The 25,062-nt window shown below is 54.4% G+C and overlaps 1 protein-coding gene across 1 annotated transcript in view; it reads right to left on the bottom strand.

Annotated features, from left to right (window-relative positions):
- The window catches only part of SLC43A2 (solute carrier family 43 member 2), a 52,720-nt gene that overhangs the window by 11,969 nt on the left and 15,689 nt on the right, over nucleotides 1-25,062 (bottom strand). Inside the window, exons 4-9 of the mRNA XM_017541673.2 lie at nucleotides 23,865-23,997; nucleotides 7,339-7,431; nucleotides 5,763-5,896; nucleotides 4,995-5,197; nucleotides 4,545-4,691; nucleotides 379-390 (exon numbers count right to left, since the gene is read on the bottom strand). Coding sequence (XP_017397162.2) covers nucleotides 379-390; nucleotides 4,545-4,691; nucleotides 4,995-5,197; nucleotides 5,763-5,896; nucleotides 7,339-7,431; nucleotides 23,865-23,997 — 722 coding nt within the window. The remainder of the gene's footprint in view (nucleotides 1-378; nucleotides 391-4,544; nucleotides 4,692-4,994; nucleotides 5,198-5,762; nucleotides 5,897-7,338; nucleotides 7,432-23,864; nucleotides 23,998-25,062) is intronic.

Here is a 25,062-nt window from a genome sequence, read left to right as displayed (position 1 = left end):
GAAAAAGAAACAGCGCAGGAAACCCAGGTGTCACAATGGCCTTCCCAGAGCTCCGGGAAGCCACCGGGACGTGGGAGCTCCACAGCTGCCGAAGCCGATGACGGAGGTGTTCTAAGCCACTGGCCACTAGTTTCTGCCTCTAGAAACACCCCAGGAAGGCACCGCTCACAGGGCTCTAGCGGGAGGGCTTCCCTGTTCAAAGACTTACAACTATGGTGGGTTTTCCAGGGAAACAGATGCTGAGTGTTGACTGCCCCCTCTACCCCCACGGCTCTAGCCAGGAGGGTCTGGAGCTTGAGGCGAGGAGCTTCTGGGTTGAACAGACTGGCTGGGTGGGGATGTCATAAGGTTCCCTGACAGCCCCCCCCCCCCACTTACCCGTGGCCATCACTGCATCAAGACAGCACAAGTGAAAAAGCAGAAAGAAGTGAGGTTAGTGACAGAAACCTGAGCGCTGCAGAGATGCGGGGAGGGGCGGGCTCCTTCGGGGCCAGCACACATTCCATTTCCCACCAAGCATAACCTGGGGCCCTGGGGGGGGCAGCGGGCTTCAGCCAGGTCCCTGCAGACATCCTCCTGTCTGCTGGTGCCCGGTCACAGGCGGGCTGGTGAGTCAGGCCCGTGACGCTGGCGGGTAGCGTGGTAGGAAGTGGCGGGTGAGCGCAAGGCCTGCTGCAATCTGAGTCCCTGCTGCCACGGCCTGCAGGAATGGTTGTGTCATAGCTCCCGCCTGCCCTACTGGCTCAGAGATAGGGAAAGGACACAGAACCCGCCCCAGACGCCCGGCCAAGGCATCTGACACCACGGGTCTCCTCCAGATGGCCAGAGCTGGCCTCCCTTCCACTCTGTTAGGAAACGGAGACCGTGCCTGGGCCTGCTCCCCTGCCTCGGGCCGTGGCCCCTGCTACTGAGGCCCGGTGGCCCTGAGCTGCTGCTCCGAGCAGAATGTGCCAGTCTAGAGGGCCGTGCAGCTCCAGTGACCTGAGACCCATATGTGAGTCCTGGCTCTGGCCTTGAACATGTGACTCCATCGCTCTAGGCCTTGTTTTTCAGTTGTATCTGATGATCGTATCTATCTTAAATGATGATGTAGTAGACGATAGTATCTATTAACTTCTAGATTGCTATCGAATCAAGGACAATAGAAGAACATGTCACCTGTCAACTCTGTACAAAGGCAGGGTAGGACAGGTGGCCTTGACTAGTGGGGGGCAGAGGGACCCAACCCATCTGGCTACGCATGGCCGCTGCACCCCGTTCTCACTTTGAGGCCTCAAATCCCCAAGCACTGGTGGTCCTGGATTCTGGTTTCTCAACACCCTGCTTCTTCCTAGCAAGTGCCATGCCCTGAGGGTGGGTGGGAGGATGAGGCAGCAGTGCCGACTCTGGCTGGGCCTGGGCACTGCTGGGAACACCTCAAGGCTGCATTTTCACCCAGGCGTGGTGGTTCACACCTGTAATCCCAGCGCTTCCGGGGGCAGAGGTGGGAGTATCACCTGAGCTCAGGAGTTCAAGACCAGCCTGACGAACACGGTGACACCCTCTCTCTACTAAAAATACAAAAATCAGCCAGGTATGGTGGCACATGCCTGTAATCCCAGCTACTTGAGAGGCTGAGGCAGGAAAATCACTTGAACCTGGGAGGTGGAGGTTGCAGTGAGCCGAGATCACACCATTGCATTCCAGCCTGGGTGACAAGGGTACAAATGTGTCTCAAAAAAAAGAGACTGCATTTTTGGATGGGCGCTGTGGCTCATGCCTGTAATCTCAGCACTTTGGGAGGCTGAGGTGGGAGAACTGCCTGAGCCCAGGAGTTCCAGACCAGCCTGGGTAAAATTGAGAGAATTGGTCTTTATGAAAACAAAAAATTAGCCAGGCGTGGCGGCACACACTCATAGTCCCAGATACTTAGCAGGCCGAGGTGGGAGGATCCCTCGAGCCCATGAGCTGGAGGCTGCGGTGAGCTGTGAATTGCACCACTCACTCCAGCCTGAGTGGCAGAGCAAGACCCCAGCTCACCAAAAAAAATGACGGCCTTTTCCCAGCGGGCAGCGGCCTTGCTAGTTAGGGCTTCCCGAATCTGCACTCCTGCTTGATGGCGGGTCTCAAATGCCAGGAGGCAGCTGGGTCAGCGGCCGGCGGCTAGGCCCGGAGTCTACGTGTGGTACCAGCTCCCAGGAGCCTTGGCTGCAGGTGGCCATGGGGCGCAGTGGGGGCAGGTGGCTCTGCTGGTTCCAGGCGCTCCTCAGCAGCACCGCATGCCTGCTCTCGGGGAGCCCCAGAGCTCATGAGCGTGGGGAAAGGGACCCGGACCCAGCGGCCGTCTCTCTGGGCACAGCTAGGCCGTGGTGTTGGGTGCAACAGGTCACGGGAGGAGGACGGGGAAATCCAATGGCCTGTTTGCCACAGACCAATCTTCTGGCCTGGCTTCCTCTAACTTCCTGAAATTGACTTTTCAAACATAGGAAACAGTTGGAAAAATTCCTCTTGGGCAGCAAAAGATGTCTCAAGAGCTTTCGTAAAAGACCCTGACTCAGCGGCCGGGAGATGTGCCTCTCAGGGCCAGGAGCTGGCTCTCTGCACACTTGGCAGTTTCCACCGCTCTGGGCCTGAGTATTTATCAGGCCAGCCATGGCGGTTTACGTCTGTAATCCCAGCACTTTGGGAGGCCAAGGCGGAACAATCCCTTTAGCCCAGGAGTTTTGAGACCAGCCTGGGCAACACAGCAAGACCCATCTCTACAAAAAATTTAAAAATTAGCTGGGTGTGGTAGCATGCCTCTGGGGAGCGCTGAGAGGTCAAGGCAGCAGTGTCTGTATCACCGCAGTCCAGCCTAGGCAGCACAGAAACGCAGAAAGAGACCCTGTCTCAAAAAAACAAGGAAAAAAACCATATAATAGATTGGCTTTCCCCAAATCGTGTTCCACAGATTTTTTTTTTTTTTTGGAGATGGAATCTTGCTGTGTCGCCCAGGCTGGAGTGCAGTGGTGTGATCTTGGCTCGGTGCAACCTCCGCCTGCCAGGTTTAAGCAATTCTCTGCCTCAGTCTCCCGAGGAGCTGGGATTACAGGCGCCCACCACCATCGCTGGCTAATTTTTGTATTTTTAGTAGAGACAGGGTTTCACCATGTTGGCCAGGCTGGTCTTGAATGCCTTACCTTGTGATCTACCCACCTTGGCCTCCCAAAGTGCTGGGATTACAGGCATGAAGTACCATGCCCGGCCCTTTTTTTTTTGAGATGGAGTCTCACTCTGTTGCCCAGATTGGAGTGCAGTGGCATGATCTCGGCTCACCACAATGTCTGCCTCTTGGGTTCAAGTGATTCTCCTGCCTCAGCCTCCTAAATAGCTGGGATTACAGGCACCTGCCACCATGCCTGGCAAATTTTTGTATTTTTAGTAGAGATGGGGTTTTACCATGTTGGCTAGGCTGGTCTTGAACTCCTGACCTCAGATGATCCACCTGCCTCAGCCTCCTAAATAGCTGGGATTACAGGCGCCTGCCACCACGCCTGGCAAATTTTTGTATTTTTAGTAGAGATGGGGTTTCACCATGTTGGCTAGGCTGGTTTTGAACTCCTGACCTCAAGTAATCCGCCCACCTCAGCCTCCCTAAGTGCTGGGGTTACAGGCATGAGCCACTGCGCCCCGCCTAGGCGCCCAGTTTCACAGTAGAACCGGCGTGAGTGATCTGATTCTGTCTGTTATCTCACTTTTATTAAAGCTGGATGTCTCACCCCGTAAAAAACTGGTTACCGATTCTTCACAAGGCCTAGGGTATCTTTGCCTTGATAAAAACAAGTAAACCATCAAAAAACAGTTGCATCCCATGGAGGCTGCCAATAAAAAGGGTTTTGAGTGCGTGTGCCGCCTAGGGATGACTAGGGCTGACTCAGCTCAGGCCCCGGGAAGTCCTGACTTTCTTTGCAGAATCAAAACCTCTAATCAGCTGCAGTCCTGTGCTGTTTTGGAAAAGTGGAGTGTGGGTTATCAGCCGTGTCTGCTGGAGCCGGCAAGCCTCGACTGGATCCCAGGCTGGGAGAAAGCCCGCGCCCTGCCCTGTTTCTCGGTGAGGGACGAAGATCAGGGTCAGCCACTTGCCCCGGCGTCTCCAACCACACCCTGACCTCCATGCGCAGGGTGTCCATGCACCCCCCGTGCTGCTTTCTGGGAGGACTGAGGGCATGACCTGCTGTCTTTCAGCTGCACTGGGGTGCAGGGCTCTGTTCTGTGCCACGTTTTCCTTTGCAGCACACACGGCAGCCTCCCCCTCAGACATGGAAAACGCATATACCACATCCCATGCACAGCAGCCATTTTGGTCCTTCCCTCCCTCCTGGACCAGGAAACCCTGATGGGGACATGAAAGAACGGGTGGGGCTGGTGGTGATGAAAGAGCTCTGCTAGGCAAGCAGTGCCCGGAGGTGGCCGTCCGCAGCCCTGCCAGCCTAGCTCAGCTTCACACATCCTGGGCTGCGGCCAGTGGCTAGGCTCAGGCCAGAGTGACTGTGACTGCCTTCCCGGGAGGCGGCCAGGGTGCCTACCTGTCTTCTGGTCGCCGCTGACCAGGAACTTGAGGATGTTGTTCATGGCTCCCATGTAGAAGATGAGCCGAAGCTGGGTGACGCACATGGTGACAAGGCTGAGCAGCAGGATGGGGCTGAACACGCTTTGCATGAAGGATGGGGCCGCTGTGGGAGAGGCCCTGGGCTCAGAGCTGGGCACACCGTCCCCACCACCCGGGGCTATGCAAATCCTTCCACACTGGAGGCCAGGAGGCCCCCTGGGATGGGCCTGGTGAGGGTGATGGGCTTGGCACTGCCGTGGGGTCACCCCCTGTGTGAAATCAGTTGGGGAAATCCCTTTCCCTTCCCAGGCCTCTGCAGAACAGGGCAGGTGGGGCTGCCTCCCCTTTTGAGGTGAAGTGGGAATGGGGCAAGCTGATACCCACGGAGCCCCCTCCCTGTCGCCCGACTGCCATCTCAGGAGGGTACCTGCAGCGTCTGGCTGGCACTTCACCTCCAGGTCGACGGTGGACAGGCACAGCTTGTGGCCCTCCTGCAGTGCCACCTGCTCCTTGGCATTCCTCATGGAGCTGCCCACGCTCAGGCGGCGGCCCACCGTGGTCACCTGCTTGTAGAACTGCTTCCCTGTGATCTTGTGGTCAAAGCCCAGCCAGCTGAACTTGATCTTCACCCTGGGGCCCGGTAGAATGTCTGTGGGTGCCACCTGCGACCCCGGCTTGAAGAGTGTCTATGGTGCTGCCCAGAACCCCAGCTTGGGGGAAATAGGGCCAGGGCCCTGGGAGAGAGTCTGTGGGCACTGTGTGGGACCGTCGCCGGAAGGGGCAGGGCAGAGGGCTGGGGAGAGTGACTGTGGGCACTGTGCAGGACCCTGGCTCGGGGTGGCAGGGGGCAGGGCAGAGGGCTGCAAAGAGTGACTGTGGGCACTGCCTGGGACCCTGGCTCGGGGGGGCGGGCAGGGCAGAGGGCTGGGGAGAGTGACTGTGGGCACTGTGTAGGACCCTGGCTCGGGGGGGGCGGGCAGGGCAGAGGGCTGTGGAGTGTGACTGTGGGCACCGCCTGGGACCCTGGCTAGGGGGGGTGGGGGGCAGGGCAGAGGGCTGGGGAGAGTGACTGTGGGCACCGCCCGGGACCCTGGCTCGGTGGTGGGGTGGGCAGAGGGCCCAGGAGAGTGACTGTGGGCTGCCCGGGACCCGGGCTGGGGTGGGGTGGGGTGGGGCCCAGGGCACCTTTACTTACGAGTAGTCCATGTCCTCCGGCCCGGGGAAGGGCTCCAGGGGCCAGTTAAAGAAGCAGTTGAGGAAAACCAGCCCAGAGCAGCCGGCCCAGACCACAAGGATGGCGATGAAGGAGATGCCAGCATCGTAGATGAGCTGACGAGCACCGTGGGGTGGGGATGGGGTGAGGGAAGGACAGAGTTAGCCAAGGGAGACAAGAGCCGGTAGATGGGGCACCGGCAGCCCCTGCTGTCCCTGTGCTGAGCCGTGTGAGAAGGCACAGCCCTGCCAGCCTGGACGTTTGGACATCAGACCCCCACCCTCCAGTCCTCCCACCGTGCCTGCCCTGCTAATTATCTGGGCCCGGGGTGTCATGAACCCCCCCGACTCGGAGGCCTTCCCGACGGCCCGCCGAGATCACGACATGGCTCTTGGGCTCATAGTGAACAGCCCGGCAGAGGCGATGGTACCTCGGGCCCATCGGCTTGTCTGGTGTGAGTGGAGCTCCCTGAAGACAGGCTGGCCCTGTCCATGGATATTTCCCCTGAGCCCTGGAGAGCTCCCATGGCAGAGAACAAAGAAATGCTCCCTCAGACCCCATGCGGTGGGCGTGCACCGGCCTGGGTCCCCGGCGCTGTGGGGGCTGCTGGGTATGGCCCTGGCAGAGTGCTTGGCACGGGACCTGGCCAGCGGGTAGCCTACTGGGCATGTTCGCTGCAGTCATGAGTACCAGCGACTTCCAGCAGTGACTGAGAGTCCCTGAGGCATTGGCAGACAGTTATCCAGCATGCCAGGGAGGACCTGGCAGACAGTTACCCAGCGCACCAGGGAAGACGCCGACATGAGCCAATGAGAAGAGGAGGAGGAGGAACTTGTGGGACCCGCCTCGTCCAGGGGCGCAAGAATCTCAGCAAGTCCACAGGATGGCTGGCACCGAGTCCCAGCTCCCACCGCCTCGATGCCCAGAAGGCCACCCCACACCGTGGCACCTGAACTCTCCCAGCCAGCAGCCTTCCCACACGCACCCCTGAGGAAAGGGGCTTCTCTCCAGTGTCAGGGCCAGAGGCAAGAGTAGCCCCTGTGGGGCCCTGGGCAGAGCCACGGGATTTGGGGTAGGAACTCGGGCGGATGGGCTGTGGGGTGTTTGCTTCATCCTGACCCTGTGTTGACTTCCACAGGTCGGAGTCCTGCCTGGGAGGGAAATAGCTGAACCAGCTTGGCCAGGAGCAGTGCTTTGGTGGATGGAGCAATGGCACAGTAACAGCCGCCAGTGAGCGGGGGAGACAGGGAGCTGGGGGCCGGGGAGCCGGGGGAGACAGGAGCTAGACTCAAGTCTGAGACAAACTCACCCCCCGCCCTTTCCCTGCCCCAGCCCAGAAATGCACAGGCGCCTGCAGCAGAGCCCACAGCACATGTGTGAGTCCTGCCCCCGAGGCCATGTGGTTCTCGTTTCTCGCTCCTGATGCCAGGTGCATCCTGCCAGGGTGAGGGTGCTGGGGAGGGGGCACCCCCGGTGCCCGCAACTGCCTCCCTCTCAGAGAGGGCAGACGGAGGCTGGAGCAGAGCTGATCACGGACGCCAGTGCTACTCATGCTCACCTTGATTCCCGGGAAGGTGACGGCCGAGGAGGCGTAGGACCCAATCATCAGGGCAATAAACGTGGACCGAAGGTCTCCGAACATGTTGGGCAGCTGAGAGATAAGAAGCAGGGAAGCCTCAGCGGGAGGAGGCACCAGGGAAGCTCAGGAGGAGCGGGAAGATGACCAGGCCCATCGGCCCCTCTTCACCTGTGCCCCTCCTGTGTGACTCACAGGGCAGTAGTCCAGAGGTGATGACCGCTCACTCAAAGTGTCTCCTCTCTGCACCAGGGCTGATACAGGAGAGGAGGGAGGTCACACAGGGTACAAGTGGCTGCCTGACTGCAGCGGGCAACCCTCCCCGCTTCTCTGCTCCTAGCAGAACCCAAGAGCCTTCTTGTCCCTCCAGGGTAATGTGGAGATGCCAGAGAACAAAGTTATGAGCCTCAGGCAGCCCTCAAAGGGAGAGAGCCTGTTAAAAATACGCATCTATTTGGGGATAATCAAGTCATTTTATAAATAAAAATATCAGCATCCCAGAAAGACCAGATGTCAGCAAAAACTGCTTTTGGTTTGGAGAGGGTAGATTTTTGGAAGGTGTCAATCAGAATTCAACAGTTCTCTCTGGTCTGGTGATGAAGACGGCCCAGGAGTCCTGCTTCTAAATTTCTTTCTTTTGAGATGGGGTTTCGCTCCTGTCGCCCAGATTGGAGTGCAGTGGCGCAATCTCGGCTCATTGCAACCTCCGCTTCCCGGCTTCAAGCGATTCTCCTGCATCAGTCTCCCGAGTAGCTGAGATCAGAGGCACCCACCATCACGCCTGGCTAATTTTGTATTTTTAATAGAGATGGGGTTTCTTCCATGTTGGCCAGGCTAGTCTCAAATGATCTGCCTGCCTCGGCCCCCCAAAGTGCTGGGATTACAGGCGTGAGCCACTGCGCCTGGCCCCCAGCTAGCCCTTAATTATTTTTGTAGAGATGGGGTCTCATTATATTGCTCAGGCTAGTCATGAACTCCTAGCCTCAAGCGATGCTCCCAGCTTGGCCTCCCCAAACAAAAACTAAACCATTTTGTGTTATCAAACCTGCCTACCTACAAGCAAATTAATTGCAGTGAGGAGAGGCAGTCCGCACATGGCGACATGCCTGCCTCTAATCATTTCTGCCTGTTTTGCCCACAGTTAAAAATGAGTCAGAGATATTGTCAAAATTTACACCTTCTGTGCTTTAAAGGATGGCATTGACAAAGTGAAAAGAGCTGGGAGTGGTGGCTCAGGCCTGGCATCGCAGCACTCTGGAAGGCTGAGGCGGCAGGATTACCTGAGTGAGGGCAGGAGTTGGAGAAAGTGAAAAGAATGCACAGAATTCGAGAAACTTCTTACAAACCATCGATCTAATCAGGAGCTTGCATCTAGAGTATGTAAAGACAGCACTCAATAGTCATTCAAGAAACAAAAAATAGAACATAGAAGAACCGCTACAATTCAATAATGAAATGATAAATAACCCATTTGTTTTTTGTATGAAGCCTTGCTGTCTCCCAGGCTGGAGCGCAGTGGCGCCATCTCGACTCACTGCAACCTCTGTCTCCTGGGTTCAAGCGATTCTCCTGCCTCAGCCTCCCGAGCAGCTGGAATTGCAGGTATGTGTCACCGTGCCCAGCTAATTTTTGAAATAACAAATTTTTTTAAATGGGCAAAGATCTGAATAGACATTTCTCCAAAGAAGATATACAAATGGCCACTAAGCGTATGAAAACAAGCTCAACACCATTAATCATAGTGAAATGCAAATCAAAACCACAGTGAGATGCCACTTGATACCCACTAGGGTATCAAAAAGTCACAGTCAGACGGGGTGCAGTGGCTTACACCTATAATCCCAGTACTTTGGGAGGTCGAGGCTGGCGATCACTTGAGGCCAGGAGTTCAAGACTAGCCTGGGCAACATAGTGAGACCCTGTCTCTACCAAAAATACGGAAAATTAGCTGGGTGTGGTGGAATATGCCTATAATCCCACCTACTTGGGAGGCTGAGGCAGGAATCGCTTGAACCCAGGAGACAGAGGTTACAGCAGTGAGCCGAGATCGCGCCACTGCACTCCAGTCTGGGTGACAGAGCAAGACTTCATTTACAAAAAAAGAAATGACACCAGGCACAGTGGCTCACACCTGTAATCCCTGCACTTTGGGAGGCTGAGGTGCGTGGATCACCTGAGGTCAGGAGTTCAAGACTAGCCTGGCCAACATGGTGAAACCCCATTTCTATAAAAATGCAAAAATGACCTGGGCATAATGGCAGGTGCCTGTAATCCTAGCTACTCTGGGGGCTGGGGCAGGAGAAACACTAGAACCTGAATGGTGGAGGCTGCAGTGCCCCGAGATCATACCACTGCACTCCAGCCTGGAGACAAAGTAAGACTCTGTTTCAAAAAAAAAAAAGAGAATGCTCTGCAGACAGCGTGCCAGGGAGGCCTTTGCCCTACCTTCTTAACCTCAAGCCTGGTTTAACCCTACCTAGGCTGCAGACCAACAGAGCCACAGGGATTTGGAGTGAGCTCATGGCTCTGCCCGGTCTTCTCCCCAGCACTAGATCCAGGATGGGGAAGAGCAGAACCCGGGGAAAAGGCCGACTCTCCATCTGTCCACGGATGAGGCCCTTGCCTGCAGGCCTGGACAAGGCAGGGGCCTCCCCGACGCTTCCTTTGATACCCTGTCTCTTGCCGCCTGGAACGTTCTTATAAGCACCAAGAAAATTCTTTCCAACATGTGATTCTGGTCAGCAGGGCCATTCCTTAGCAGGGTAGAGTGCCTTAGGGGAGCCCACACTAGGCAACCTTCAAACCAACACCGACATTTGTATTTTAAATTGTGAACTTTTCCTTACTAAAGTAATGCATGGGCCAGGCGCGGTGGCTCACATCTGTAATCCCAGCACTTTGGGAGCCTGAGGCAGGCGGATCACGAGGTCAAGAGATCGAGACCATCCTGGCCAACATGGTGAAACTCTGTCTCTATGAAAAATACAAAAATTAGCTGGGCGTGGTGGCATGTGTCTGTAATCCTAGCTACTGGGAGGTTGAGGCAGGACAATCACTTGAACCCAGGAGGTGGAGGTTGCAGTGAGCCAAGATCGCACTGGGCACTACAGCCTGGCGACAGAGCGAGACTCTGCCTCAAAAACAAGAAAAGTAATGCATGTTTATTGCAAAATGTTTGGAGCAAAGTATAAAAAGAATAAGGTGAAAATCACCCTAAGGCCAGACATAGTGGCTCATATCCATAATCCCAGCACTTTGGGAGGCTGAGGCAGGCGGATCACTTGAGGCCAGGAGTCCAGGACCAGCCTGGCCAACATGGTAAAGCTGTCTCTACCAAAAATACAAAAAATTAGCCAGACATGGTGGTGGGCACCTATAATCCCAGCTACTTGGGAGGCTGAGGCAGAAGGATCACTTGAACCTGGGAGGCAGGGGTTCCCATGAGCAGAGATTGAGCCATTGCACTCCAGCCTGGGTGACACAGTGAGACTCAGTCTCAAAACAAAACAAAAAACAAGACAAATAACAACTATATATGTGTGTGTGTATACATACACACGTTTGAATGGACTTCCTTGAGGATCAACGTTTGTGCACACAACTATTTTTATTTTCTTTTTTTGTCATGGACCATACCTGAGACTTAAAACTATTATTTCTTTAAGGTGAATTCCTGAAAGTAGAATCATTAGGCAAAAGAGAATATACTTCTTTTTTTTTGAGACGGAGTCTCACTCTTGCCCAGGCTGGAATGCAGTGGCATGATCTTGGCTCACTGCAACGTCCGCCTCCCGGGTTCAAGCAATTCTCCTGCCTCAGCCTCCTGAGCAGCTGGGATTACAGGTGCCCACCACCACCCCTGGCTAATTTTTGTATTTTTAGTGGAGACAGGGTTTCACCATGTTGGTCAGGCTGGTCTCGAACTCCTGACCTCAAGTGATCCGCCTGCAATGTTGACACCTAACATTTCATCCTTGAAATTTTACCTGTAGATACAGAAAGAATGGGTCTATATGAGGGTATCATTAAGCTCTTGCGTTGCACATCCACAGTCTCTGCAGGGTTGCCATGGTAACGACTGATTTTCCACCTCTCCCAGTTTGGTGAGTTTTTTTCTGTTTTTCTTTTTTTTTTTTTTCTTTTCTTTTCTTTTTGAGATGGAGTGTCCCCCTGTCGCTCAGGCTGGAGTGCAATGGTGTGATCTCGGCTCACTGCAACCTCTGCCTCCAGAGTTCAAGCGATTCTCCTACCTCAGCCTCCCGAGTAGCTGGGACTTATCAAGGGCACACCACCATGCCCAGCTAATTTTTTTTTTTTTTGAGACAGTTTCACTCTTGTTGCCCAGGGTAGAGTGCAGTGGCGCGATCTCCGCTCACTGCAACCTCCGCCTCCCAGGTTCAAGTGATTCTTCTGCCTCAGCCTCCTGAGTAGCTGAGATTACAGGTACCTGCCACCATGCCTGGCTAATTTTTCATTTTCAGTACAGATGGGGTTTCATCATGTTGGCCAGGCTGGTGTCAAACTCCTGACCCTCAGGTAATCTGCCCACCTCTGCCTCCCAAAGTGCTGGAATTACTGGCATGAGCCACTGTGCCTGGCCCCGGCTAATTTTTTGTATCTTTAGTAGAGACAGGGTTTCGCCATGTTGGCTGGGGTGGTCTTGAACTCCTGACCTCATGATCCACTGCACCTGGCAGTGTTTTGTTTTTTTTTTTTAAGTAAAATGTCTGAAATAGAAAAATGTTGCACTTATTTCTCTTAATGCAGTGAAAACAGTGGAAGTTTGCAGATTTTAAATTCTTAAGTCCGAGCTGGGACAAGACCGCTCTCAAAAGGGTCTGTTCAACACACTAACTCCAGGTTTGGGAGCCATCACTGAGCTGCGATTAAACCTGCAGGCATGCATTTTACAGAGTGGTGGAATCTCATTCCCATATGCAGCCAAGCTTCCAGATGTAGCCAGGAGAACCCAAATGTTCCCTGGAGCCCGAGATAGCTAATAAGCACTCAGGCCTGCCAGGCTGCCGAAGACGAGCCCCACAGCCAGGGAGGCACACTATCTGCCTTCGCACAGCTGATGCCAGCAGAAGCAGGTGCTGTGCAGCCAAGGCCACAGCAACACTGAGGCACGGCTGAGCAGGAGCCTCCTGCACCAAGACCACCCCAGCCCTGCACCGCCCTCCTGGAGGTCCCCGCGGGTCCGCAAGGGCGCACGAACTGCGGGGGTCTGGACAGCACGGTCTCCTTCATCTTTCTTTGTTTCCATTCTTTCAGTTTTATAAAGACAGGGTCTCACTCTATTGCCCATGCTGGTCTTGAACTCCTGGACTCAAGCCATCCTTCCACCTCGTCTTCCTAAAGTGCTGTGATTACAGTTATGAGCCACTGCGCCCGGCCAATCTTTATATATTGATTTTGCGAAGGCTCTTGTATTAAAGACATTCACAGGCCAGGCACGGTGGCTCACATCTGTAATCCCAGGGCTCTTTGTGAGGCAGAGGTGGGCAGATCACTTGCGGTCAGGAGTTCGAGACCAGCCTGGCCAATATGGTGAAACCCCATCTTTACTAAAAATACAAAAATTAGCCAGACATGGTGGCAGGAGCCTGTAATCCCATCTACTCAGAGAGTTGAGGTAGGAGAATCACTTGAACCCAGGAGGCAGAGGTTGCAATGAGGCTAGATCGTGCCACTGTACTCCAGCCTAGGTGACAGAGCAAGACTCTGTCTCAAAAAATAATAATAGCAACAAACTAAAGACATTTGCAGTTCTTCTATATACTATAAGTTTTTCTAGCTTGTCATTTAACTTCTTAATTTACGGTGGGTTTTTTGTTTTTTTTTTTTTTTTTGACAGAGTTTTGCTCTTGTTGCCCAGGCTGGAGTGCAATGGTGTGATCTCGGCTCACTGCAACCTTTGCCTCCCAGGTTCAAGTGATTCTCCTGCTTCAGCCTCCTGAGTAGCTGGGATTATAGGTGCCTGCCACCACGCCCACCTAATTTTTTCTCTTTTCAGTAGAGATGGGGTTTTGCCATGTTGGCCAGGCTGATTGTGAACTCCTGACCTCAGGTGATCTGCCCACCTCAGCCTCCCAAAGTGCTGGGGTGACAGGACTGAGCCACTGCCCCCCACCTCTTGGTGTTTTTTGACCAATAAAAGTTTTTAAATAGGTGGTCGAAAGTGTGTTTCAGCTTTTAGGGACTACCTAGCATTCATGCCAAATGAAATCTCTCTGGAAAGAGCGTGAAGGATGACCTTGACCAGGGAAACCCGAAGCATAAACATCCTGGCAGAAGCCAACATGTGGCCGCAAAAGAACAAGGACAGGAGAAGAAAGCTGCCTCTGTGGATGCTGATTATTTATGTCAAGGGTAATACGCATCGGAGTTGTAGCCTGGAGCCAGTTTCCTTTTCTTCCTCCCAAAGCTGCTGCGCCTGCCAGAGGCCACTTCCCCCGCTGGCTGTGCCAGAGCAGCTTGACCAGGACATTTTCCCTGCTATTAAGTCATAACACATATGATAATGGCTACCTTTTTTTTTTTGACACAGAGTATTACTCTTGTTGCTCAGGCTGGAGTGCAGTGGCACAATCTCGGCTCACTGCAATCTCCACCTCCTAGGTTCAAGTGATTCTCCTGCCTCAGCCTCCCAAGTAGCTGGGATTACAGGCATGCGCCACCACGCCCAGCTAATTTTGTATTTTTAGTAGAGACAGGGTTTCTCCATGTTGGTCAGGCTGGTCTCGAACTCCGGACGTCAGGTGATCTGCCTGCCACTGTACCCAGCCCAACAGCAACTATTTTTAATACCCACCCTATTTACGATCTTAAAAACCCTCAGCCAGGCATGGTGGCTCACGCCTGTAATCCCAGCACTTTGGGAGGCTAAGACGGGCAGATCACCTGAGGCCAGGAGTTTGAGACCAGTCTGGTCAACATGGCAAAAATCCTTCTCTACTAAAAATAAAAATAAAAAAATTGGCCAGGTGTGGTGTTGGGAGCCTGTAATCCCAGCTATTTGGGAAGCTAGGCAGAAGAATCACTTGAACCTGGGAGGTGGAGGTTTCAGTGAGCTGAGATCATGCCACTGTACTCCAGCCTTGGCAGCAAGAGTGAAACTCCGTCCCAAAAATTAAAAGAAAAACAAAAAACAAAAAAACAACTCAAAGCAACTGTATGAGGTAGGTGTCACTTATGACCTCACTTAATAAGTACCAAACTTAAAGATTAGAAAAGTCAAGGAACTCTGCCAAGCTAGTAATGGTCAAATTTGGGATTCAAGCCAGGCAAAGCGTCTGTGCATAGCCCCAGGCCACATTGCCTCTCGGGAGCCTCACGTGGCCCTAGCCAATACACACTTCAGTTTGGATCCCACGCCTTGTACGTGTTATTTATTAAACATTCAACCTGCGCCCTCCAACTAGAGCTTTATTTTTCATTCTTTCATTCATTCATTCATTCTGAGACAGTCTCACTCTGTCACCCAGGCTGACGTGCAGTGTCGCAATGTTGGCTCGCTGCAACCTCCGCCTCCCGGGTTCAAGAGATTCACCTTGAATCGCTTCAGCCTCCCGAGTAGCTGGGATTAAAGGCGTGAGCCACCACACCTGGCTAATTTTTGTATTTTTAGTAGGGATGGGGTTTCACTATATATTGGCCAGGCTGGTCTCAAACACCTGACCTCAGGTGATCCACCCACCTTGGCCTCCCAAAGTGTTGGGATTATAGGTGTAAAATTTTATTTTTAGGCTGGATGTGGTGGCTCACACCTGTAATCCCAGCACTTTGGGAGGCCGAGGCGGGTGGATCACCTGAGGTCAGGAGTTCAAGACCAGCCTGACCAACATGGAGAAACCCCATCTCTGCTAAAAATATAAAAAATTAGCAGGGCATGGTGGCATGTGCCTGTAATCTCAGCTACTTGGGAGGCTGAGGCAGCAGAATTGCTTGAACTTAGAAGGTAGAGGTTGCCGTGAGCCGAGACTGCTCCATTGCACTCCAGCCTGGGCAACAAGAGAGAAATTCCATCTCAAAAATAAATAAATAAATTTATTTTTAGGATGAGGTCATGCAATTGCCCAGGCTGGAGTGAAGTGGCTATTCACAGGCATAATCCCACTACTGATCAGCAGGGGAGTTTGGACCTGCTCTGCCTCTGACCTGGTCCAGTTCGCTCCTCCTTAGGCAACCTGGTGGTCCCGGCCCCACCATGTCACCATATTGATGCTGAACTTAGTGTAGACAGCTGGTCAGCACAGCACACTACCGTGCAGTGCTCCTGGGCTCAGATGCTCCGCCTGCCTCGGCTGCCCGAGTAGCTGGGACTACGCGGGGGGTGGTGTGCCACCACGCCCTGTCTCTTTTAGCGATTCCTTGTATTCCTTCCCAAGCTCCTTTTATCCCTGTCTGCCCCCTGCCCTCCCCTCCCACTGGCCGCCTTCGGCTGCCCTCCCGGTGGTCCGCGCCACAGCAGCGAGTGGGTTTGCATCTGCCCATGGACTCGGTGGGTCCTCCTCACATCTGGGTCCTTCCCCACATCTCCCAGCAGCTTCCCTGCCTCTGCCAGTCTCAGCTGCACAGAATGGCTCCTCGGAAGCTGCGGTGCCCAAGCAAGGGCGGCCCAGTGCGGGCCTCAGGCTGGCAGAGGGAAGAACCAGGTCTGCTGCCAGGCAGGAAGCCGGCACCGTGCTGCAGCGGCAGATGCCAGAAGACACTCAGCAGAGGCCATTTCCTGACTCACAGACACACTCATAGTGGGCATGCAAGCCCCTCTACCAGGCCTTGGGTGCTTCCCACAGCCCCCTGGCTACCTCCATGAGGGTCAGAGCTGGAGCAGGCAGTACCCATCCCAACTGCCCGGACTACGTGGCCTCCCCATGGCCTCATGCACACAGCACTGCCCGTGACTCTCTCTCAGGCCCCTGGCTGCACCATACACAGGCTGGACCCTGTGACCTTCCCAGAGGGGAAAACAGCAGCTGCAGGCAGCCCCTCCCCTGGTGTTCTGGCCGCAGAGCAATGCCACTGGACAGGCGTCCCCAGAGGCCACGGCCCTAGGACAGTGCACATGGAGGAGCTTCTCTGCGATGCAGGACGCACGTGCCTTTTGGCCCAGCGCAGGAAGAAACGAGGGGTTGCTACGGCACCCCGGCCCTGACTTTCCACATCTACAGCCTCCCGAGTCCTCCCTGGCCTGCGGGAGCTGAGCGGTGGGTGGGGGCTGGCGTTCTGGCCCTCGGGTCCCTTCCAGAGGGAGCTTTGTCCTCAGGTGGCTGGGGGCACACTCAGAGTTCTGTACAACCTGCACAGGCCAGGACCCTGGGACCAGGCCACACAGGCAGGCTCGGCGAGGCGGGGCTGTTTCCTACCCAAACAACCAGCCCCTCCGAGCCCACGCTGCCCACGAGAAGGTCCTTGTGTCACCTTTCTGCTTCACTGCTGAAGGGGTGGGGAAGGGCCACCCTGTGCCTTCCCGGCCCAGTCCAGCCCTGCCAGTGCCACCGTCCTTTCTGTCCAGCCCTGACCGTGGTCACATGCTGGAGCAAATTCATGAGGCAGAACCCTTGGATGGCAAATTCTTCCCAAATCAATGGCAAGCAGCTGACTGCCTGAGGGTCCCCAAGCACAGCACAGAAACAGAGGGAGGCGGGGAGGCAGAACCGGCACTGGGCACTGGCAAATCCGCTCACCAGGCATCTGGACCCTCTGGAGTTGGCCGGGGCGGGCCGCGGGCCCCTCTCCTGGACCCTCCAGAGTTGGCTGGGGGCGCCGCGGGACCTTCTCCTGGACCCTCTAGAACTGGCCGGGGGCCACCTCGGGACCCTCTCCTGGACCCTCCAGCGCTGGCCCGGAGGCGTCGTGAGGCCGTCTCCTGGCTGTAGATTCAAGGTCTACTGAGCCAGGGCACTAAAGCCCTGTCCCCTTTCTGGGGGCAGCTGCCACCCTGCCCTCCTCTCCAGGATCGAAGAGGCTGTTTATCCCCTTCACCTCCCTCGGATCCCAACTCCCACGGGCTCGTCTTCCTCAGGTTTAAAGTCAGACCAAGGGGATCAAAAGGGAAAAGCCACAGAGAGGTGTTTCATCAGGGGCCGGGTGACATTCTGCAACCTGCTTTTCTGTGTGGTTTCTGCTCAGAACTCCCAGTCCCACCCATGGGGATGGGGGTCAGGGCAATGGAGCAGAAACGGCAGCTTCACAATTTTGGCCGCAGCGGCTCCATCTCTAAGCAACCCAGGCTCCGGGCTGGAGGGTGGTCCCCCGACACTGCGTCAGCCGCCGGCTGTGTTTGTGCTCGGGCCGATGAAGCGAGTTGAAAGGCTGTGCAAACGCGGGCCCTGAGCAAACACGTGTGCTGTCCAGATGGCCCCAGGAGGCCGAGGCGCCACAGCGCGGGGCGTGCTCCGCACCCACCCTCCAAGGACGCCAGGCAATGGCCCGGGCCCTGGGAGACCCAGTCCTGGCTATGGGCAGCCCCCCTGCTGTGAGATCTGCCCTCACCCCTCGGAGCCTCCACTGGGGATGGAAAAGCCACCCATGGGTGCCGACCTCTCAGGCTCCGGAAGGAGGGCTCGTGGCCGCCTCCTCCTGGACCATGAGGAAAAGGTGTTTGCCCACGTGGGGCCCCTCACCACCAGTGGGGTCAACAGCTTACAGCCCCGGTCACCTGTATTTAGACCGCAGCCCATGCAGCACAAAGGCCCTGGGGACCCAGGAGTCCCCCAAATCAATGCTTCCACAGCAACGCCGCCACCCCCGATTCCTGGGTTATCACAGAGCTATCATCCCTGGCCCCAACATGGCTGCTGGAGATTGGATTTTAGAAATTCCTAAAGGCGACCCTGGAGACTCTTTTGTCCCTAAAATTAGAACATGGGCGGGAGACACGAACAGAAAGTGCCACTGTGCTGAGGGCGCCGCGTCTCGGGGAGCCAGTCCCCACGGTTCTGCTTTCTAAAGGCCCGGCTGTATCAGAACAAGATTCAGCTCTGCTCAGCAGAAGCCCCGGTCAGCCCGAGGATTGCTCAACTGCTCCAGCCCTGCCCTCACTGACCTCATTCCCCTCTCGGGGTCCGTTCTCAAAGAGCAGCCACTGCAGCCCTCAGCAGAGGCCTCATGGGACAGGGGAATGCCCACGGAGCTCCCTGCAGGCCCAGGGGGAGGGGCGGGAAAGAGATGACTCAGAAAGAGCTGGCCCATGCAACCACAGGGTGTGGCGTGGGGGAGGGTCAGCCCCCGCCCACAGATGGGCAACAGTGACCTGGCAGCCTCTTGGGGCCTCTAGACCAAGGGTTGGCAAACTTTTTCCATAAAGGACCAGACAGTACACTTTTTTGTTTTTTGTTTTGTTTTTTTTTTGAGTCAGAGTCTTGCTCTGTCGCCCAGACTGGAGTGCAATGACGGGACCTCTCAGCTCACTGCATCCTCCACCTCCTAGGTTTAAGTGATTCTCCTGCCTCAGCTCCTTGAGTAGCTGGGACAATAGGTGCACGCCACCACATCAGGCTAACTTTTATATTTTTAGTAGAGAGGGGGTTTCACCATGTTGGCCAGGCTGGTCTCAAACTCCTGACCTCAGGTGATCTGCCTGCCTCGGCCTCCCAAAGTGCTGGGGTGACAGGCGTAACCCACCACACCCAGCCAACTTTTTTTTTTTTAAATAGAGAAAGCTTTCGCCATGTTGCCCAGGCTGGTCTCGAACTCCCGGGCTGAGGCCATCCACCTGCCTTGGCCTCCCAAAGTGCTGGGGTGACAGGCATGACCCACTGCACCCAGCTGAGATAACAGACCTTTGGGCTTCACAAGCCATACATGTGGTCTCTGTCACCAGAGCGTAACTCCCACTGTAGCACAAGAGCAGCCACAGACGGGAGCAAACGGGCACAGCTCTGCCCCCATGAAGCTTTGTTTACAAAAGCAGGCAGTGGTCTGGGTTTGGCCTGGCGACGGTGTTTGCTGACCCTGCTCCAGATCAAAGAATGAAAACCATGGAGAACAAACCACCAGCTTCCCTTGGACAGACCCCTGGGAGCCAAACGCTTTAAATGGTGACCAGGCAAGAGAGTTGCCTGGTCACTATCTAACCTGGGCAGCTTTCTGCCTCCAGTGGGAGAGCAGCGTGAACAGAAACGCTCCTGCTGCAGTGGTTTCTGGTTTTTCTGAGACCGAGTCTCCCTCTGCCATCCAGGCTGGAGTGTGGGGGCATGACCTCAGCTCACTGGAACCTCTGCCTCCTGGGTTCAAGCAATTCTCCCACCTCAGCCACCCGAGTAGCTGGGATTACAGACACCCACCACCATCCCAGGCTAATGTTTGTATGTTTACTACAGATGGGGTTTCGCCATGTTGGCCAGAGTGGTCTCAAACTCCTGGCCTCACCAATCACGGTGGCTCACGCCTATAATCCCAGCACTTTGGGACTGAGGCAGGCGGATCACCTGAGGCCGGGAGTTCGAGACCAGCCTGACCAACATGGAGAAACCCCATCTCTGCTAAAAATACAAAATTAGCTGGTCGTGGTGGCAGGCACACCTGTAGTCCCAGCTACTCGGGAGGCTGAGGCAGGACAATCGCTTGAACCAGGGAGGCAGAGGTTGCGGTGAGCTGAGATTTCGCCATTGCACTCCAGTCTGGACAAGAGCGAAACTTCATCTCAAAAAAAAACCAAGAAACTCCTGGCCTCGGGTGATCCACCCGCCTCAGCCTCCCAAAGTGCTGGGATGACAGGCGTGAGCCACCGTGCCCGGCCACAGTGGTGGTTTTTAGCCTTTACACAGACCTGCTGGTGGCCAGTGAACGTAATGAACCTTGCCCTCCCGAAAGACACAGCTGAGCGGCACCTACACGCAGTGTGTTGGCATGGAATTCCAAGGGTGTGCACGGCCCTCCTGAAACTGACTCATGGACCATGTAGAGGACCATGTAGAGACCTGAAGAGCCCAGGGAAAGATCTCTTGCTCACTCAGAACACCAATTTTTTTTGAATTTGAAAGAGCTCTTACAAGTCACTAAATAATAATAATAATAAAATCAAGAGCGCTGTAGAAAAACAGACAAATGCCACAAAGAAGCAATTCACAGAAGAAATGCAAATTACCAAAAAAGCAGAGAAAAGACGATCTGTCTTACTAATGATGAAAGACATTTTTAAACTCATGGTGTATCATTTTTCACCAGATCAGAGTGGCAAATGTTTAGAAGATGAATGGAACAGACTGGAAAGGACGTGGAGAAAAAGGCACTCGCATGCATGCCGGTGGGCTTGTGGCAGCAGGCAGGCTTTGTTTTTTGAGACAGTGTCTTACTCCTGTCACCCAGGCTGGAGTGCAGTGGCATGATCTTGGCTCACTGCAGCCTCCGCCTCCCAGGTTCAAGCGATTCTCCTGCCTCAGCCTCCCGAGTAGCTGGGATTACAGGCACCCTCCACCACACCCAGCTAGTTTTTGTATTTTTAGTAGAGATGGGGTTTCACCATGTTGGCCAGGCTGATCTCCAACTCCTGACCTCAGGTGATCCGCCCGCCTCAGCCTCCCAAAGTGCTGGGATTACAGGCATGAGCCACAGTGCCAAGCCAGGTAACCTTTTACAAGACGATTTAACAGTACATATTAAATTTTAAAATATGCTAATCCTGTGGCCCAGCACTTCCACTTCCAGGAACTTATTTTACAGAAATACAGGCACAGGGATGTTCACTTCAGCAGCATTCATAAATCGGAAAAACTGGAAACCAAGCCAAATGTCCATTAGTAGGAAACCGGTTGAATAAATGATGATACATCTACATTACAGAATAACACAGAACTGCTTAATAATAAGACAGACCTCGAAGTAATGACAGCAAAAGATGTAAAAGATACATTAAGGGAAAAGGCAAGTTATCACGGTTCTTTTTTTTAAGAAAAGAATAACATTGGTATATGCAGATCTTTTAAAAAATGAAGAAATATATTCCAAACTGATGAAGACAGGCTTATAGCATTTTCTTTTTTAAGACGGAGTTTTGCTCTTGTTGCCCAGGCTGGAGTGCAATGGCGCAGTCCTGGCTCACCGCAACCTCCGCCTCCTAGATTCAAGCAATTCTCCTGCCTCAATCTCCCAAGTAGCTGGGATTATGTGCCACCACACCACGCTAATTTTTTTGTATTTTTGATAGAGACGGGGTTTCACCATGTTGGCCAGGCTGGTCTCGAGCTCCCGACCTCAGGTGATCGGCCCTCCTCAGCCTCTCAAAGTGCTAAGATTACAGACATGAGCCACTGTGCCTGGCAGGCTTATAGACGTTTAGTCTACAATTCATGTTTCTGAAATGTTGAATTTTTACTCATATTTTTGGGACAAGGTCTCGCTCTGTCACCAGGCTGGAATGTAGTGGTGCAATTATGGAATACTGTGGCCTCAAACTTCTGGGTTCAAGCCTTCCTCCCACCTCAGCCTCCTGAGTAGCTGTGACTACGAGCATCTACCACCATGCTCTGGCTAATTAAAAAAATATATGTGGAGAGACAGAGTCTTGCTTCGTTGTTCAGACTGGTCTCAACCCTGGCCTCGAGAGATCCTCCCACCTTAGCCTCCCACAGTGCCGGCATTGCAGGTGTGAGCAACTGCACCCAACACAAATTTTTAGAATAAAAACCACTTTTGGGCCAGGTATGGTGGCTCACACCTGTAATCCCAGCACTTTTGGAGGCCAAGGTGGGTGGATCACCTGAGGTCAGGAGTTCAAGACCAGCCTGACCCACATGGTGAAACCTCGTCTCCACTAAAAATACAAAAAGTTAGCCGGGCGTGGTTGTGCACACCTGTAATCCCAGCTACTCAGGAGGCTGAGGCAGGAGAATCGCTTGAACCTGGGTGGCTTGAACTCGGCTCATCTTGCAACGAGCCGAGATTACGCCATTGCACCCCAGCCTGGGCAACTGAGCAAGACTGTCTCAAAAAAAAAGAAAAAAAAAAAAACCAGGAGAGGCCCAGAGGCCCTCAGAGCTCCCTCAAAGCTAAACAAGAACCCTTCAACGGCACCACTCCTGACTCAGCCACAAGGGAAATCAGAAACCACAGTGTCCTACAAATAGTAATGGTAGGTATTGTGTCTTAAAACCCTTTTCACTGGGAAATGGACACAGGCGAGGTTTCCTTGCTGAAAAGAACTCTCTCTGAAGAGGCTGCTATCCTCACTGCTTTCCAATGGCCAGCTCTGAATGGCACCATTGCCCAGCTAGGCAAACCCACAGAGAGTTCCCTTCTTCCTTCTGGGACAGACTTTTTGTTCCTTTTTTGACTTTCTTATTTTTGAGACAGAGTCTCGCTCTGCCGCCCAGGCTGGAGTGCAGAGGTGCCATCTCGGCTCGTGGCAACCTCCGCCTCCTGGGTTCTCCCACCTCAGCCGCCAAAGAGCTGGGACTACAGGTGCCTACCACCACACACGGGGGTTTTCTGTATTTTTTAGTAGAGACAGTTTTGCCATGTTCGCCAGGCCGTCGAACTCCTGACCTCAAGTGATCCACCTGCCTCGACCTTCCAAACTGCTGGGATTTCAGGCGTGAGCCACCGCACTGGCCCCCTTTGTTGACTTTCTTTCTTCCAACCCATACCTTTCTTCTGCCTTCCCCACTTCAAGAAGACGCACATTTTGTGACAACCTGATGGTCTCAACGAGGGGGTGCTCAGCACCCGAGGAGACATCTCCCCTCCCAGACAGCTGGCTGTGCCCTGGCACTCAGGAAACCAGGAAGGGCAGAAGCCCAGGTGTCCCCTGAGTTTCCCATTGGGCTCTGGACAAAGGCAAAGGCTGGGCTGGGCAGTTCCATGGGAGGTCTGTGTGGAGGCTGCTCTGCGAGCCCGAGCTCCCGGAGCCCCTGGTGACAGCTACCACGGCAAACAGGAAAAGAACGTGGGCGGCAGCGTCTTGTTTTCCTGCTTCTGCCTTCCTTGGGCACATGGCTAGTGAGCTGCTTCCTCAGCATCAAAGCCCTGATCAGAGGCAGGGAATGTCGGCTGGGCACACTGGCCCACGCCTGTAATCCCAGCACTTTGGGAGGCCGAGGGGGGCGGATCACCTGAGGTCAGGAGTTGGAGACCAGCCTGGCCAACACGGTGAAACCCCGTCTCTACTAAAAATACAAAAATTAGCCGGGCGTAGTGGTGGGCGCCTGTGATCCCAGCTACTCGGGAGGCTGAGGCAGGAGAATCTTTTGAACCTGGGAGGCAGAGGTTGCAGTGGGGTGAGATCGCGCAACTGCACTCCAGCCTGGGCAACACAGGGAGACTCTGTCTTAAAAAAAAAAGGCAGGCAGGGGATGGTGAGAGCCATGCCCTGCTGCCTGTAGGACCTCAGTTTAGGAGGCCCTGCCGTGCTCTGTGGCCAGAACACTTCACCCAAGCCCCTGTACTGTTGGGGACACCCAGGCACACGCAGGCAAACGGAAGGCAAGGACGTGGAAATAATCACAGCAGCCTCAAACGCAGAAGCAGATTACTGAACTAGAGAGCTTTAAGAAGTCCGTACTCACTGTTAATGAGGTGAAGGTCATACACATCCCACCAAAGCCATTCAGAGCCAGGGCGATGAAGATGAGCACCGAGAGGGCTGTGGGGAGACACGAAGCTCGTGAGTCAGTGGACACCGCGGCCAAGTGCCTGGCTCAGAGTCCCGAGCGGGGCAGGCTTCGGGAAACCCAGTGAGGCAGGCTGGGGTTAGTCCCGACACCTGGGGAGGGAATCGCCTCTTTCTCACTCCCCTCCTCTTGCCTATTTTTTTTGGGGGGTGGCGGGGACAGAGTCTCGCTCTGTCGCCCAGGCTGGAGTGCAGTGGCGCAATCTTGAATCACTGCAGCCTCCGGCTCCCAGGTTCAAGCGATTCTTCTGCCTCAGCCTCCTGAGTAGCTGGGACTTCGGCGTGGGCCATAATGCCCAGCTAATTTGTCATATTTTTAGTAAAGACGGGGTTTCACCATGTTGGCCAGGATGGTTTCGATCTCTTGACCTCCTGACCCACCTGCCTCAGCCTCCCAAAGTGCTGGGATTACAGGCGTGAACACTGCACCTGGCCTTTTTTTTTTTTTTTTTTTTTGAGATGGAGTTTCGCTCTTGTTGCCCAGGCTGGAGTGTATTGGTGCGACTGTGGCTGACTGTAACCTCTGCCTCCTGGGTTCAAGTGGTTCTCCTCCCTCAGCCTCTCAACTAGCTGGGACTACAGGCATGCACCACCATGCCCAGCTAACTTTTTGTATGTCTCACCATGTTGGCAGGCTGGTCTTGAACTCCCGACCTCAGGTGATCTGCCCACCTCAGCCTCCCAAAGTGCTGCCGTGATTACAGGCATGAGCCACCACACCCGGCCTCCACTTGCCTATTTCACAGAGCCTGGGCTCTTGCAAAAGGGGCACCCCATCTTCTTCTCTCCAATTAACATTAGCATTGGCCAGGCACAGTGCTCACACCTAGAATCTCAACACTTTGGGAGGCTGAAGCCGGAGAATCGCTCGAGCCCAGGGGTTAAAGACCAGCCCGGGCAACAAAGTGAGACCTCCTCTCTTAAAAAAAATTTAAAAATGAGCCAGGTGCAGTGGTGTGTGCCTGCAGTCCCAGTGGTTCTGGAGGCTGAGGTGGGAGGATCACTAGAGCCCCGGAGGTCCAGGGCACAGTGAGCTGTGCTGCATGACTGCACTCCGGCCTGGGTGACAGAGCAAGACCCTGTCTCTAAAACAA

Source organism: Cebus imitator, unplaced genomic scaffold (genome assembly GCF_001604975.1).
Source record: "Cebus imitator isolate Cc_AM_T3 unplaced genomic scaffold, Cebus_imitator-1.0 Scaffold136, whole genome shotgun sequence".
NCBI lineage: Eukaryota > Metazoa > Chordata > Mammalia > Primates > Cebidae > Cebus > Cebus imitator.
Note: the sequence above shows the minus strand (reverse complement) of the source record. Positions and strands in the feature narration are given on the sequence as shown.